Source organism: Eurytemora carolleeae, unplaced genomic scaffold (genome assembly GCF_000591075.1).
Source record: "Eurytemora carolleeae unplaced genomic scaffold, Eaff_2.0 scaffold252, whole genome shotgun sequence".
Taxonomy (NCBI): Eukaryota; Metazoa; Arthropoda; class Copepoda; order Calanoida; family Temoridae; genus Eurytemora; species Eurytemora carolleeae.
The window spans coordinates 135,712-151,310 of NW_019396306.1; the positions used below are offsets into that span (position 1 = coordinate 135,712).

The window sequence follows — 15,599 nt, forward strand, 5'->3', positions numbered from 1 at the left end:
TATAACAACAACAAGAACAACAAAGATCAAGATCAAGAATGTTTACAAAAACAAGAACTACACAGATTAAGAAAGCTAAGAAGAACAAGAACAAAGAGCAAAAAACCTAACAAGATCAAGAAAACTAACAAAAGGAAGAACAAGAACAAGAACAAGAACAAGAACAAGAACAAGAACAGGAACAAGAACAAGAACAATAACAAGAACAACAACAAGAACAAGAACAAGAACAAGCGATTAAATAAATCAATTTAAAAGAAAAAAGAAACAAGAAAACAAAAGATGAAGCATGAGAAAAATGGAAGCAACAAGAACAGTAAAAGTCCGAAAATCTTTTTTAAAAACAAGAAAAAATTAGAAAGAAAAACTTGAGGAAAAATATTGAATGAATGTGATGATGTATCTATATTTGTTGCTACAGGGCCCTACAGGAGTAAACAAGAAAGCATTCCTTTGTTCAAAACAAAGAGTTTCTGCTTCGTTTCTTGCAAGAAGATACCTCACAACAATGACCGGAGAGCGTGGTCACAGTAATGGCGCCATTTCCGGTTTGGGGCACGTGTTTCCGGTTCAAATCTTCAAATGACATTATTACTTGTTGTAAATTTAGTAGATTTGGGTAAACATTGGTTTACAAGTTGTAGAACCTCAAATTGTAAATGTACGCCTTTAAGAACATCTTTATTAGTTTCCTAACAAGATAATTGAGAATGCTGTACAAACCAAACAAACAAGTTCATGATTATTAAGAGACGCAACTTTTATACTGTTTTTAATATTTATCTAATAAAAGTGAGGAACAGATGGAAACCTCATAAATCGTGCAATTTTATGATTTGACACATTTTTATCAAAAATCAAAAGCAAAGTGAGATCTTGAAAACATCTATAAAATAATTTTATATTTAGTGGGTTATCCTGATTTTTCTATAATCTAATATTTTATTCGCATGCTAATCCATTTCATTCTAATTTTTTTAAAATCTAATCCATTATTAGCACAAAAATTCCTTGGTTTGACCAACAGTGGCAGAATTTGCAAGAGTATCGTTAATAGTTCAGGGTTCTGCTCAATCTTAATTAGAGATTTCTGATGTAATGATAATATAATTTAAAAATATCATAAAAAATTTGAAAATTTGAAATCTGATCTCGTGTGTTTTGATCAGACATTTGAAGATATTTTCATTATGTAAGGCACAGTTGTGAATCTTTACCTGTCATTGCATGTTTTAGCAATATTTAGTCTAAATTTTAGTTAAATTTTTCTTATGCTCGTGAGGTTTAGAACCCCAAAAAGGTCTTGGAGGCCTTCGGCTAATTGGTTTTCCCCTAAATTTAATTATCCTCCCTTAATCTCCCGGTTAAGTAGTAATTAATAGTTATAATAAAGTCAAGTTAAACACTTTGCCTAATGATAGTCCATTGAAACTGGAAACCTATAAAAAGCCCACACCTGTTTTTAGAACAGCACATTATTAAAATTTTGCAATTATTACGAATCAAAAACAATATAAAACCGGAAGCTATTAAATTGATACCATATGCTTGAGTACACATCGGTAAACTCTGAACATCCAACCTAGAAATAGAGATAGGCAGTGTTTTCATGCATTTAAGCTTTTTGCTGTTATAAGTAGCTCCACAAGATTGTATAAACGATTGCCTTTCATACATTATGCTAATAGCAAACATATTTTTGGTAAAACTTGATACAGCAACCATATTGTTGGTTAGACTTGATACAGCAACCATATTTTTGGTAAAACTTGATACAGCAACCATATTTTTGGTAAAACTTGATACAGCAACCATATTCTTGGTAGAACTTGATACAGCAACCACATTTTTGGTAAAACTTGATACAGAGACCATATTGTTGGTAGAACTTGATACAGCAACCATATTTTTGGTAAAACTTGATACAGCAACCATATTGTTGGTTAGACTTGATACAGCAACCATATTTTTGGTAAAACTTGATACAGCAACCATATTGTTGGTAGAAGTTGATACAAAAACCATATTGTAGGTAGAACTTGATACAGCAACCATATTTTTGGTAGAACTTGATACAGCAACCATATTTTTGGTAAAACTTGATACAGCAACCATATTGTTGGTTAGACTTGATACAGCAACCATATTTTTGGTAAAACTTGATACAGCAACCATATTGTTGGTAAAACTTGATACAGCAACCATATTGTTGGTAGAACTTGATACAGCAACCATATTGTAGGTAGAACTTGATACAGCAACCATATTGTTGGTAGAAGTTGATACAAAAACCATATTGTAGGTAGAACTTGATACAGCAACCATATTGTTGGTAGAACTTGATACAGCAACCATATTGTTGGTAGAACTTGATACAGCAACCATATTTTTGGTAGAACTTGATACAGCAACCATATTGTTGGTAGAACTTGATACAGCAACCATATTGTAGGTAGAACTTGATACAGCAACCACATTGTTGGTAGAACTTGATACAGCAACCATATTGTTGGTTGAACTTGATACAGCAACCATATTGTTGGTTTCCATGACACCTCACAATATCCAGTAATGTTCTCATGATCACAAATTAGACAAGGAAGACAAGGCCGGAATTAGATGTCAACAATATTAATGTATCTGCAGCTGACACCAAGCACCGCCATCTGACATATCTTCACAAATGCGGGAAATCAACCTTCCATAAAATCCATTAATTTCTATAATTATCGTTGCTGACATTTGGATCCTACGATTATTATTTGTGCTGAAAAAAACTTAATGGTAGAAATACTAAATATAAGAGGTTTCCATGCAAAAACCGGGACAATTAAGATAAAATTTATTATATATATTAATCAATAATATTAAACTACAATGAGACCCATAGTCCAGTAAAATAGGAAGACGACTTTGAACACAGGTTATGCTTTAATCAGTCTAGTGAACATGAAATACAATTGTGCAGTGCACACAGACCATATGCACAAAATATGTTGATTTTCAAGCTTAATGTAAACTAAGGGTGGACAATTTGACACTTTTTTGATAAACAGCACGTGTTTTAAAAGTTTCTATAATAAAAAAGCAAGTTTTTTCTCATTTGCATCACGTTTCTGTAAATAATAAATCGCTAGTGCAAGGAAAAATATTTTTTTCAAAACATGTCGATGTGGAAAACATGTCGATGTGAAAAACATGTCGATGTGGAAAACATGTCGATGTGGAAAACATGTCGATGCGAAAAACATGTCGATGTGGAAAACATGTCGATGTGAAAAACATGTCGATGTGGAAAACATGTCGATGTGGAAAAAAATCCGTCTTGAAACACTCAATTCAAAATTGTTAAAAATCGGTTAAAAATTAAATAAGTCAAAGGCAAAAAACGGACTTGTTAGCGGAAATTTTCAAAAGTCCTCAAAAAATAATAGTTTTTTTTGCCCTAGATCAACCAATTTTCACAATTTCAAAAAAAACTGGGCAATATTCAGTGGATAGAGGTGCAACTTTAAACACCCATATCGACATGTTTCGAAAAATTGAAAAATCGACCTCCATTAGTAATTGTTGATTTTTACAAGTGCTTGCACTGACCCTTTTTTTAAATCAAACATTTAATTTCATTGGGTTTTTTTGTAAGTTTAATTGAACAATTTTTGCAGCGTGTTGGTAATTTTTGAAAAAAATTCATATTGTCCGAGGGTTAGCTTTAAAACAACATCTACTGAAAAAGATTGCTTAAATGTCGTCTTTCTATTCCATAGTTATAAGAGTCTCGCTGTAGATAAACATATTCCTTATTATTTTAAAAGCCTTTAACAATTCTGATTTTAAAATTAAAGCCATACAAATTTGTTTACGAATTAAACTTTCAATAAGAGTATGATTATTTTGATTATCTACCCACCTTATTAAAAGCAGTCATATTTAATATGACGGCCGTAACAGTCTGAAAATTTAGTTTTATCATTACTGATGTAGGAACTGTAGTCTGTAACAGTTTGTTCAAAATGTTTCGAAGTTGCGAGATTTTATCTTGCACTTCACATTTAGAAGGTTTGTATGGCCAGTATGGGTTCTCATATGAGTATTCAAGTTAGAACTTTGAGTAAACCTTTCATCAAACATATCACATTTGTAAGGTTTCTCCCCGGTGTGAAATCTCAGATGTGAGTGTAAATGATCTCTTTGACTAAACATTTTAGCACAAACATTAAATTTGAATGGGGTCTCTCCAGTATGGGTTCTCAAGTGCGAAGTAAAAATGCCTTTAGATGTAAACATTGTGTCGCAAACTTCACATTTGAATGGTTTCTCACCAGTGTGGGTTCTCATATGTTTTCTTTAATGAATCTTTTATCACATACTTCACATTAAAATTGTTTCTCTTTATTATGGACTTTAACATGTGTGTTCAAATGGGGGAGTTAAAACAACATTGTGTCACAAATTTCACATTAGAATGGTTTCTCCGGTATGGATTCTCATGTGTGTTCTCAATCTAGAATCTGAAGGGAATTTTATTTCACACACAGCACAATTAAAAGCTTTCTCTCTAGTATGTGTTCTATTATGAATTTAGAGATCATAACTATTAATTATTATTTGTTTTTCACAAATAAGACAAGTTTATTCACGTTTAGTTGGTTTCTCTTTACTATGAGATCTCACGTGAATAGCTAAATTGCCTTTCTTTAAAAACGTTTATCACACACATCACATTTAAATGGTTTCTTTAAAGGAAAAAAATCGATTTTCTATTTTAGAAATTTATCAATTCTAACAGAAAAATTATGAAGAAAAATACCCACTTAAAGGGACAGTAAAGGAAAAATGAAAGGGGGTATAGGCTGAAAGCTAATCACTTTAGATCTTCATCGCGACCCATGAAAGTTATATCTGATGCTCCTATCTCGAGAAATTGATATAAAACTGTGTCAAATATATACGAAAATTAATATATATACAATTTTGAAAAAAAGTAGTGGGTTTAAACAGATCATATTCAGCAAATAAGCAACCAATCTGAAAACGATGATATCCCAGAGAAAGCTAATTGTAAATTAGGTTTACTTTTAAGCGAGAAGCTCCCTGAAAGCCTAATTTTTGGTAGAACTGTTTTTTCTAAAATTGTGGTTTTTTTTATTGATTGAAATGTCTTCTCATTGATGGAATATTCGAATAATTATGTTAATTTATAATTAAATTAATTGAATGATGAATTCATGATTTGTTAGAAAATATCCAGTATAAATGATAAATACCTAGATGAGTATATTGAGTACATAAGTACACAAGTACATGAGTACATAATGTAAGTGAATTATAAGAATGTAACTAATCAAATTAAAACATTTACTTAAAAGAAAATACTCAGTGAATTCAATAGATATCATGCTAAGACACAGATTTCAGTTTGTTAGAACAGAAGTCCAATTATTTACAATACTGGGCTTTCAGGGCGCTTCGTGCCTTTCTTCTATTTCAATTGTGAACATGTTCTCTTTGTCTACATTGTAAAAAAAAACTAAAAAAATTTCGTGGATTTTGAAATTTTTTTAAAAAATCGAATTTTGTTAGGAAAATTTTTGAAAATTCGATCAACCATAAATCTTCCCTAGGTCACGCGAGGTCCCACAAAAAATAGGACCGATCGGTTCAGCCGTTTTAACGTTTATTGGATACAAACGGACAGACAAACAAGCAAAAAATATATATATAGATATATACAGTTAAAATTAAAGTTAATGGTTTACAAAGACTTTATTTTACTGCAGCTATCAACTCAAACTAGTAGATAGATATTTGAAAATTAATTGAATAAAATTCTTTTAAACTTTTAGTAACAGTTGAACTTTCAGCACAATTTCAGTGATTGATTTTTAAAAGATAACATTAAATTCAAAATAAGTATTAACTCTTTCATGTACGTGTTTTTAGGATCTCCTCTCCCAAGAAACTTCTTATCCCAACTTCCCAATCTCATGGTTCTCATGCAGTATACTGTCTAAGATGGCTTGTTAAAAGATTTTTTCTTGAAAACTTTTTATTACACAGTTCACATGTGTGTGGTTTCTCTCCAGTATGAACCAAATTATGTCTTTTCAGATCACCTTTAGTGGAAAACCTTTTATCACACAAATCACAATTTACTGGTTTCTCTGCAGAATGATCTTCATATGTCTTTTCAGAGCTGCTTTTCTTGGAAACCTTTTATCACACATATTACAATGAAACAGTTTCTCTCCAATTTCAAATGGACCTTCTCAATAAACGTTTTTCCACAAACTTCACATTTGAATGGTTTCTCTTCAACAACAGAATCAATGATCTCAACATCAACGCCAACACCACTGACAACATTTTTATCAAAATCTTCATCATTCTTCTGAATTTTCTCTTCATCCTTATTTCTGTGAGTTCTCAAATGTCTTTTTAAATGCCGACTTTGCCTAAACCTTTTATCACATGTTTCACATTGATATCGTTTCTCTCCAGTGTGAATATGAGTACGAGTATTTAAGTAGTAACTCAAAACAAACCTCTTGTCACAATATTTAAATGGTTTCTCTCCAGTGTGTGATCTCATGTGTGAAGTTAAACGATGGGGCTTATAAAATATTTTATCACAAACTTCACACTTTAAAGGATGCTCTCCAGTGTGTGTTCTCATTTTAACCTCAAGGGTAGAGTTCTTGGTGTTCTGTTCACAACTAGAACCCTACTCACAATATAATTTCCCATCAGCTTCCATTTGTACAGTGACACCATCTTCCATTATATTCTCTTCTTCCTTCATTTCTTCATCAACAACTTCTGTACTGCTGTTTTCAATCATTTCAGAATTTATTTCATCAAAACTTTCCTCAATCTCCGCGCTGGAAATATTTTAAAGTCAGAAGAAATAATGTTTTAAAATCATTTTTGTTATCTTTACATCAGATTTCTGTCCGAAACTCCATGTATTCTAAACATAGCACAAATTATCTTACAAAATAAACATATTAATTATTTAGAAAATAAGATTCAAAGATATATTAACCATTTTAAATTAGAAAAAAAGGTTAAGGATACCTTTAATACTACCCTTAAAGAGGTAATTAAACATCACAACCTTTTATTGTGATCATTTAAGTTCTCTAAAACTTTCGTTGAATAAGCACAAAGATCGCAGGTGTAAAGCAAGCCATGAGTTTTCTTATGTTTCTTCAAGATTGTAGGATTAGCGTTGACAAATTCACATTCACACTGTCCATCATGGTCCTCCTCATAATGCATCCTGCACAAGTGATTTAATAAATGAATTATCATTCTTTGGATCATTATCTACTTCTGTTATAAAATTTACAGCCAACAAAACAAATTTTTTAAGGTTCAAAAATTGTAATGGGGATCAGAAATAGGCCAAAAAAGATCCTAGAATGTGTAAAATAATTATACGCCTCTATTATTCATATTATAAGAATGATCAAAACACGGTTATTTTTATGAGATTAGAATTCTAATAAGTATTTGTAGCCAGGGCCGGGACAGAAGATTGACTTGATTGTGTTCTGTTTTTATTCTATTAAGATTGATAAAACACAATTAAAAAAAACATTTAATTTGTAATACATTTTTATTGACTTGTATGTATAATGTATATTGGTTTAACTTCCTGACTGTATGTTTTATTATATTAAGATTGATAAAACAAAAATTAAAAAAACGCTAAAATAATATAAAAAAATAGTAAAGCACTTAATTTGTTTATACAATTTATTACAAATATAAAACAAAACAATCCAATAATTAAACAAACGAGCTCCTTAAAATCAACAAAAACTGCGTGGTCCACAGATATTGAGACGCAGTTTAGTAAATAATGCTGAAAATACAATCTTACAGCAGTTGATTTTTATGAGAACAATTCCCCCCTCCCCCCCCCAAAAAAATTAAATGATATTATTACTCGAAAGCTATTGTTTTCAAAAGTGGGTAAAAAGCTTTCCACCAAGTAACATCTGAGCATGCAATCTTAATTTAATCACACTAAGTCTATTGTTAAAATTTTACAATTTGTGATCTTATCATCAGAATTAATCCCTGTAACAGGGGGGAAGGGAGAGGTTTCATAACTTAATCATCATCCTCCTCCAGAGCAGCAGCAGCTGCGTTAGCTCTAAGAATAGCTCCAGGGTTTGGATACGGTCTCTGTTGGAATAGAGGACCGGAGGCTGTAGAATCTACTCCTGACTTGGCTGTACTCTGATCAGGTAAACCCGTAGACCAGGTACCTCGAGGTACATCACTGTACGCAGCAGGATCCATCGGATCCAGGAACCCTTCCTCCTTCTCCTTCTCCTTCTTCTTCCTCTTCTCGCGTAGTTTCTTCTCCTCCTCCTTCCTCTTCTCCTTCTCCTTCCTTCTCTTCTCCTCCAGCCTTCGATCCTCCTCGTCCTCGCTGTTGTCCATATCACTGTCGAGACTCATGTTGTCCTCCTCCTCCTCCTTCCTGAGACTGGCCTCTGTAGCGAGGATCTCTCTCATCTTACTGGCAGCCTCGGTAGCCTGGAATATATACAGTAATAATCAATTAATGTTTCACTTCTTTCTTTAAATTAGAAATACTTCTGAAGACTTTGCTTATATGTAAAAATGTACTTTAACCGCAAATCCCCAGCAGTTACAAATACAAAATTCTTTGCGGCAATTCTTATTAAAAGTAAAACCTGATTGTTCATGAAATGCTAAGTTTTTAAGTATGATAATACAGTTTGAAAAATAAGGTTTTATAATAGAAAAATATATCAGTGCTCAATTTCAAAAATGTAAAATTTGCAAATTGGAGATACTTTTTTTTTGGGGGGGGGGAGGGAGAGAAATTTAAGAAGTTAGAAGGGTTTGATAAAAAGAAAAGTGATATTTACCAGTGTTCTAGGATGGCCAGGGGGAAGCCAGGATACTTTGTCTGTCTTAGTACACCTAAACAATTAGAACTTTGTTACAAACTAGATATAAAAACTAGATATAAAAACTAAAATTAAGACTGAGATAAAAATAATTCGGCAAGAAAAATTTTTAAATCAAAATTTAATAATTTCACTTTAATTATATTTACTGAAACTCTCAAAAATAAGATATTTAGTTAAAAAACAATTACAATAAAAATAATAAAAATAACAATGATAAAAATAATGATAATGATAATAATAAATTTACCAATAATAATGTCTAGCAGTGCCAGCATCATACATCTCCCTCCAACCATCCGGTAGAGGATAGAACTTCTGGATCATCTGGTTGTGTACACGGATATACTCCTGTACAGTACAGTGTAAATAAAAGTTATTATGTACACGGATATACTCCTGTACAGTACAGTGTGCATAATAGTTATTGTGTACATGGATAAATTCTTTACAGTTCAGTGTACATGATAGTTATTGTGTACACGGATATAGTCCTGTACAGTACAATGTATATGATAGTTATTATGTACACGGATATACTCATGTAAAGTACAGTGTTCATGACAGTAATTGTGTACACGGATTTACTCCTGTACAGAACCGTGTACGTGATAGTTATTGTATACACGGATTTACTCCTGTACAGTACAGTGTTCATGACAGTGATTATGTACACGGATTTACTTCTGTACAGTACAGTGTAATGATAGTTATTGTGTACAGGGACATACTCCACTCCTGTAAAGTACAGTATACATAAAAGTTATTATGTACACGTACGGCAAGAAAAATGTACTTTGGCGACTATTACAATAATTCATTGGTATTTTTGATATAAAAAAATAAATAAAAAATATGTCCATGATTTTGTTTATTAATATTGGATAGGTAAAGATATATGTATACATAAAAAATAAATATGTTATGTACCGTATCCATTGGCTCCTTGTGCCCAGCTCCCCAGAATGTTCTACAGAACAGTACACATTCATGGTGAATATTCCATTTATTGGGACACCCGGCATGACCCTAAAATAATCAATGTATTTTTATGAGAACCTTCTGGCAAAAAAACTTGCATTCAAATTTGTAAAAGGGAAGGGGAAGGGACAGATTTTTTATTATCTAAACTTTCAGCACTTTATTCTGCAGTTCTCCGTTTATCTTCTTTAAATACTCACAATATATCTAGTTTTATCCAGTAGGTTGGTGTTAGATGATGTTAGGATTGGGGCTGTTGGTTGATTGATTGATTGATTGATTGTAGCTGGACGGTGGAGAGAAGAAGGTTCCGCAACATCATCATAGTCCTCAGCAAACACCTCCTCCTAAGAGCGAGCACTTTAGTGTGGGATCATTTCAATTTTAATAAAAAAAACATTCATTAATTTAATTCTTATAAAATGTTCAGCACATTAAAGGGAGTGACCGGCAATGTATGGTGGTTGAACTGAGTATGCAGTATTGTAGAAAATCTTGTTAGACTGAGACATAAAAATTATAATTACTGAGTTTGAGTGTAAAGTCGACGTTCACAATCATGAATTTGGTAAGGTACATTTTCAGAATCTGTTTTTTTTATTATTAAATAACGACGACGAAAAATCAATAAAAAATTATACAGTAAACTAATAAGATGTTTAGGAACATATTTCTTAATAGAAATTTGTCAATAAATCAATGTTAGAAACGATTATTTCGTTTTCATCATTATATTGAATTTCTTATTTTCAATGAATTTCTTCGCAGATTTCTTAAAATTCTTCAAATGTCGTTTTTCTAATAAAAATTCCAGAAAATTTGCAGAAAGTCTTTGTGAATAATTGACAGATTATAGAAACTAATAATTGAACAAGACTACTTATTTTCAATGATAGGAGTTAATTTTTATTTTCTCAACCTGTTCCTAAACAACTAATTAGTTCACTGTAGATTTTTTTACATTTTTATCGTCATTTTTTAATAATTAAAAAAATAACGATTCTTAAACCGTACCCATCATGATTTTGAACGTCGACTTTGCACTCAAACTCAGTAATTATACGTCGTAGAAACGTTTTATATGTCTAAAATGAATCCTTAAAAATTTGTCCACAGAACTACATACTTAGTTCAACCACCATACATTGCCAGTCACTCCCTTTAAGAGGATGAATTAATTTTTCTAGATAATGATTTTTTTACTATTGATGTATTTATTCATCTAAGCACTTGACTATCTGATCTTCAATTATGAATATATCAATTAATAATTTTTTCAATTTTCAAATTAATTCATCATAAAATCTATCAATCAGTTACAAAATAAATCAATAAATAAATCAACAAATTAATTTAATCAATCATGAACCAAATCAATCAATGAAAAAATAAATAAAAAAATAAATCAACAAATCCTACACTAATTGAATTACCAATGTTTCGACAACTAAAACAAATCAAATCATATTTTCTAGGTATGTTCTACTTCCAGACTTTAAAATATTGTCAATTTAAAAACTTATTGGAGCATTAATTTTAACCTGTTCTTCTCTATATCCCCGCCCACTTTGCTGGCTGGAGTCACGTCCTCGATTCTAAAAATAAAGTTATTTGGAACTTGTTACGTAGAATCAGGATAGGCGATCAGGGTTAAGTAAATATAAAAGAAACCATTAGTCGCAAAAAAATGATCTACATTCAATTTTTGAATGCTTAAAAGCTAAAATCTAACTTCATAGAAAATATAAAAATTCTACCTTATTATCAACAACTTTACCCAGCTGAGGATCAAATCCTTCTACGCTAGAATCCTAAATTTAAATCTTTTTAAAGCTTATAAAACCTAAACAAAACATGTTGATATTGATAGCAATCCAATCATATATTTTATATTTAAACATCTTATTTTACAAATTTTTTTGATTTTCATAAAACATTGGTACTTAAAATAGTTTCAACAAGTGTATTTAAGCCAATGTTAACCGATTAATTAAAATGTTAGCACTTTCAAAAAGTTTACAGGTTTTACAAACATTCAAGCAAACACAACATTAGAGTTTGGTCATTTTAGAACAAAATTCATTTATCAACTTCAAAATTTTAAAATGCTCATTTTATCATAATGATACTACCTTTAAAAGTCCTCGTTTAGCAAGCCTTGCCGCCAATGCTGGAGGTAGCGGCATTTTTATCTGAAAATAAAGATTAAGATATTTACATAAAATATATACTGGTAAACCCGTAACAAATGTTTCAAATAGTTAAATAAACAAACACATAAATTGTGCAATGTTTACAGATCCATTTCGCTTAATAATTAGAACAACTGGTAAAACTACATGCGGTATAAGATTAAATACACAAAAGATTGCTTCAACATCATGACTATCAGTATTCAATATAATTATCTACAGACACTTGTTTTCCTTTTCTTCAGAATAATTGTTGTGTATAAAGAAAAATGCTTCAACTCAGAATTTCTTCTGGAATTTGGCAACTTTGGTCTTCCTCACTACGAAATAATAGTTCTAACCAGTCAACAATTATTAAGTGGGTCGAGCCCCTTCATTTCAACTCAAACTACGAAAATTAATGTACTGAGGACTTTATAAAGAAAATGTCAAAATTAAGAATTAAAAAGGTTCCCTTTTATGCCGACTGTTAAATCGTGAAAAATAAAAAATAATACAGCCATCCATCATTCCACAGGAATAGCTTTCCGTAAAAGTGACATTTAACAAAGTAACATACAGCATGGATTCTCTTATGTATAACTTTTGTTCCTTATGAAGAAAACATTCTATTAGTAGTTTCTCTCTTATAAGCATTCTCAAGTACCGGGGTTTCACGGAAAACAGTTTGTCACAATTTCACAAACTTTACAATGAGATGGTGTTGTTTAAGCACGAAGATTCGTATGTAAAGCCAACCTTGGCAGCTTATTGTTTTGTGACAAACTGTTAGTTAGATATTATCGTTGGTATTTAAATGTCTCGCATAAGAAGTTTTGCAACTCAAACAAAACAGTTAACGTTATTTATCGTTAGCATGGATTTTTAAATGCCTTGCCCAGTTACTATGGTTTGAAAAACTTTTCCCGCAAATATTACATTTGAATGGTTTTTCTCCAGTGTGCATTCTCATGTGAATTATTAAGGTAGATTTTGCTGAAAACATTTTATCACACACTTCACATTTGTTTGGTTTTTCTCCTGTATGTACTCTAATATGGTTGGTCAGTTTAGCTTTACTGTAAAACCATTTTTTACACACTTCGCACTGAAATTGTTTCTCTTCGGAGTGAATTTTCATATGTGCAGCTAAATTACTCTTAAGTGAAAACAATATTTTGCAAACTTCACATTTGAATGGCTTCTCCCCAGTATGAACTTTCAAATGTCTCTTCAAACAAGAACTCGATTTAAACCTTTTTTCACATATTTCACAATTAAATGGCTTCTCTCCAGTATGAACTCTTATATGTTGGTTTAAATTACTTTTTGAAGTACACCTATGATTACAAAACTTACACTGATATGGCCTCACTCCAGTGTGAACTCTACGATGCAAAGTTAAGTAATATTTATCAGAAAACATTTTGTCGCAGATTTCACATTTAAATTGTTTGTCTCCAGTATGAATGCTCATGTGCTTGGTCCGGTCCCCACTTCGGATAAACCTTTTATCACACACTTCACATTTAATTGATTTCTCGCCAGTGTGAATTTTTATGTGTGAAGTTAGACTGCCCTTTGTTGAGAACAGTTGATCACACACATCACATTTGAACGACTTTTCTCCAGTGTGAGTTTGTATGTGAGCTCTCAAATGACTCTGCAGAGAAAATCTCTTTCCACAAATTACACAATTAAAGGGCTTCTCTCCAGTATGGGTTCTCATGTGGTAAGTTAGACTGCCAGAAATTCTTTTATCACACACTTTACACTCATGAGTTTTCTCTCCAGTATGAATTCTCAAATGTTTTTTTAACTTACCTTTGACAGAAAACAGTTTATTACAAACTTTACACATAAATGACTTCTCTTCAGTGTGAACTCTTATACGAGTTCTTAAATGATCTGACGTGGAAAATTTTTCGTAACTTTGTTCACGTTTCGAAGGTTCCTCTCCTGTATGGGTTCTCAAGTGTTCAGTCAGATGACCATTTTCAGAAAATCTTTTATCCCTCATTTCACACTTTTGTGGCTTCTCCCCAGTATGGGTTCTCAAATGCCTATCTAAATTACTATTCCTTAAAAACAGTTAGTTAAAAACTGTACGGATGAATGTCTCCTCTACAGTGTTAACTCTCACTTAACGATTTCTCACACTTTCCTTACTTGATGACAGTTTGTTGCAAAAGGTACAGAAAAATGGCTTGTCTCTAATGTGAATTTGTATATGGGTAAACAGATTACCTTTTTCATAGAACTTTCTGTCACATATTTTACACTATAGTGTTTTGTCTCCAGTGTGGGTTCTCATGTGTTTTGTAAGATCACTGTTTTCAGTCAACTGTTTTTTCACACTTTTTACATTTAAACGGTTTCTCTCCAGTATGTGTTTAGTAAGACCACCACTTACAAAAAATCATTTATCACAAACTGTACACATGACTTCTCTCTAGAGTGAACTCTCATATGTTTCCCTAAATTTACTTTACTTGATGACAGTTTGTTGCAAAAGGTACACAAAAAAGGCTTATCCCCAGTGTGAACTTTAATATAGGTAAATAAATTGCCCTTCCAAGAAAATTTGTTTTCACAAATTTCACACTTAAATGGTTTCTCTTCAATGTGGATTCTCACATGTTTAATTAGAACACCATGTTCAGAAAATGTTTTGTCACACACTTCACACTTTGGTTTCTCACCAGTGCAGTATGGGTCCTCATGTGTTTTGTTAAGTTGCTTGTCTGTGAGAACAATTTATTGCAAACTTCCCACTTAAAAGAGGGTTTCTCCAGTGTGTGTTCTCATGTGTGTTGTCAAGCTGGATTTTACAGAAAGCCTCAAATTACACACATTACACTTAAATGGTTTCTTTCAAGTTTGGACTCTCATGTATTTTTCTAAATAGCCGGTCTGTGAGAACAGTTTATCAGAAACTTCACATCTAAATGGTTTCTCTCCAGTGGAGGTTCTAATGTGATCAGCAAGAAAAGTTTGTCTTGTAAACCTTGAATCACATATTTCAAAATGACTTATCTCCAGAATGAGGTCTCATGTGAACTTCAAGCTTAGATTTACCCTAATTTTTTCCCCACATACATGTTAAGTATGATCCTTTTAAAAACCTGGTTTAATGAGTTTTTGTTTATTATGCTCAGTAGGGAAGGATCAGCAGTCAGCAGGAACAAGAGATATCTTCTAGGATAGATTTAGTGAGTTCTGTTCCTGAAGTCACAGATACTATTCATCAATCCTAGAGCAAAAAAAAATAATAAGAAGTCAAAAAACGAGCTATTGTGTTTTCACAAGAGTAGTTGTGAAACTTTTATATATCCCACCATTTCCATTTTGTATTCCAGGTCAACAAAATCTTATATTTTAACTTCCCCCTACCCTGTCGGAAATCCATATTATGTACCTCTATTTCCAATTCTTGAAATACAGCCAGAGCCCTATGGTAAATACAGCTAGAACCTAAGATTTTAGCAATTTC

The 15,599-nt window shown here is 31.8% G+C and overlaps 3 protein-coding genes across 3 annotated transcripts; all 3 read right to left on the bottom strand.

Annotated features, from left to right (window-relative positions):
- Positions 1-4,008: 4,008 nt before the first annotated feature.
- LOC111700605 (zinc finger protein 235) lies at positions 4,009-7,651 on the bottom strand. The gene is made up of 4 exons (XM_023471577.1): positions 7,078-7,651; positions 6,417-6,970; positions 6,201-6,317; positions 4,009-4,345 (listed from the first exon to the last, which is right to left on the bottom strand). Exons 2-4 carry the CDS (start codon positions 6,674-6,676, stop codon positions 4,009-4,011), a joined length of 714 nt encoding a protein of 237 aa, XP_023327345.1. The 5' UTR covers positions 6,677-6,970; positions 7,078-7,651.
- Positions 7,652-7,783: 132 nt separating this feature from the next.
- LOC111700621 (polyglutamine-binding protein 1) lies at positions 7,784-12,167 on the bottom strand. The gene is made up of 8 exons (XM_023471593.1): positions 12,068-12,167; positions 11,693-11,746; positions 11,477-11,530; positions 10,136-10,282; positions 9,885-9,983; positions 9,205-9,305; positions 8,913-8,967; positions 7,784-8,553 (listed from the first exon to the last, which is right to left on the bottom strand). The coding sequence occupies exons 1-8, from the start codon at positions 12,119-12,121 to the stop codon at positions 8,122-8,124; spliced, it is 996 nt and encodes a 331-aa protein (XP_023327361.1). The 5' UTR covers positions 12,122-12,167; the 3' UTR covers positions 7,784-8,121.
- A 459-nt stretch (positions 12,168-12,626) lies between these two features.
- Positions 12,627-14,520, bottom strand: LOC111700619 (zinc finger protein 724). The gene has a single exon (XM_023471590.1). The coding sequence runs from the start codon at positions 14,124-14,126 to the stop codon at positions 12,969-12,971; it is 1,158 nt and encodes a 385-aa protein (XP_023327358.1). The 5' UTR covers positions 14,127-14,520; the 3' UTR covers positions 12,627-12,968.
- Between the last annotated feature and the right edge of the window lie 1,079 nt (positions 14,521-15,599).

Bases quoted from the DNA above. Each gene is read 5' to 3' on its own strand.
- LOC111700619 (XM_023471590.1), bottom strand. From the start codon at position 14,126: ATGAGGGATAAAAGATTTTCTGAAAATGGTCATCTGACTGAACACTTG.
- LOC111700605 (XM_023471577.1), bottom strand. From the start codon at position 6,676: ATGAGAACACACACTGGAGAGCATCCTTTAAAGTGTGAAGTTTGTGAT. The intron at 6,318-6,416 runs AAATAAGGATGA...TGATTCTGTTGT, and splicing joins AGACATTTGAGAACTCACAG to TGAAGAGAAACCATTCAAAT. The intron at 4,346-6,200 runs GCAGCTCTGAAA...GATTCATTAAAG, and splicing joins ATAAAAGGTTTCCAAGAAAA to AAAACATATGAGAACCCACA.
- LOC111700621 (XM_023471593.1), bottom strand. From the start codon at position 12,121: ATGCCGCTACCTCCAGCATTGGCGGCAAGGCTTGCTAAACGAGGACTT. The intron at 9,984-10,135 runs GTGAGTATTTAA...TGATTATTTTAG, and splicing joins TGGATAAAACTAGATATATT to GGTCATGCCGGGTGTCCCAA. The intron at 8,554-8,912 runs GTAAATATCACT...TATATATTCCAG, and splicing joins CTGGCCATCCTAGAACACTG to GCTACCGAGGCTGCCAGTAA.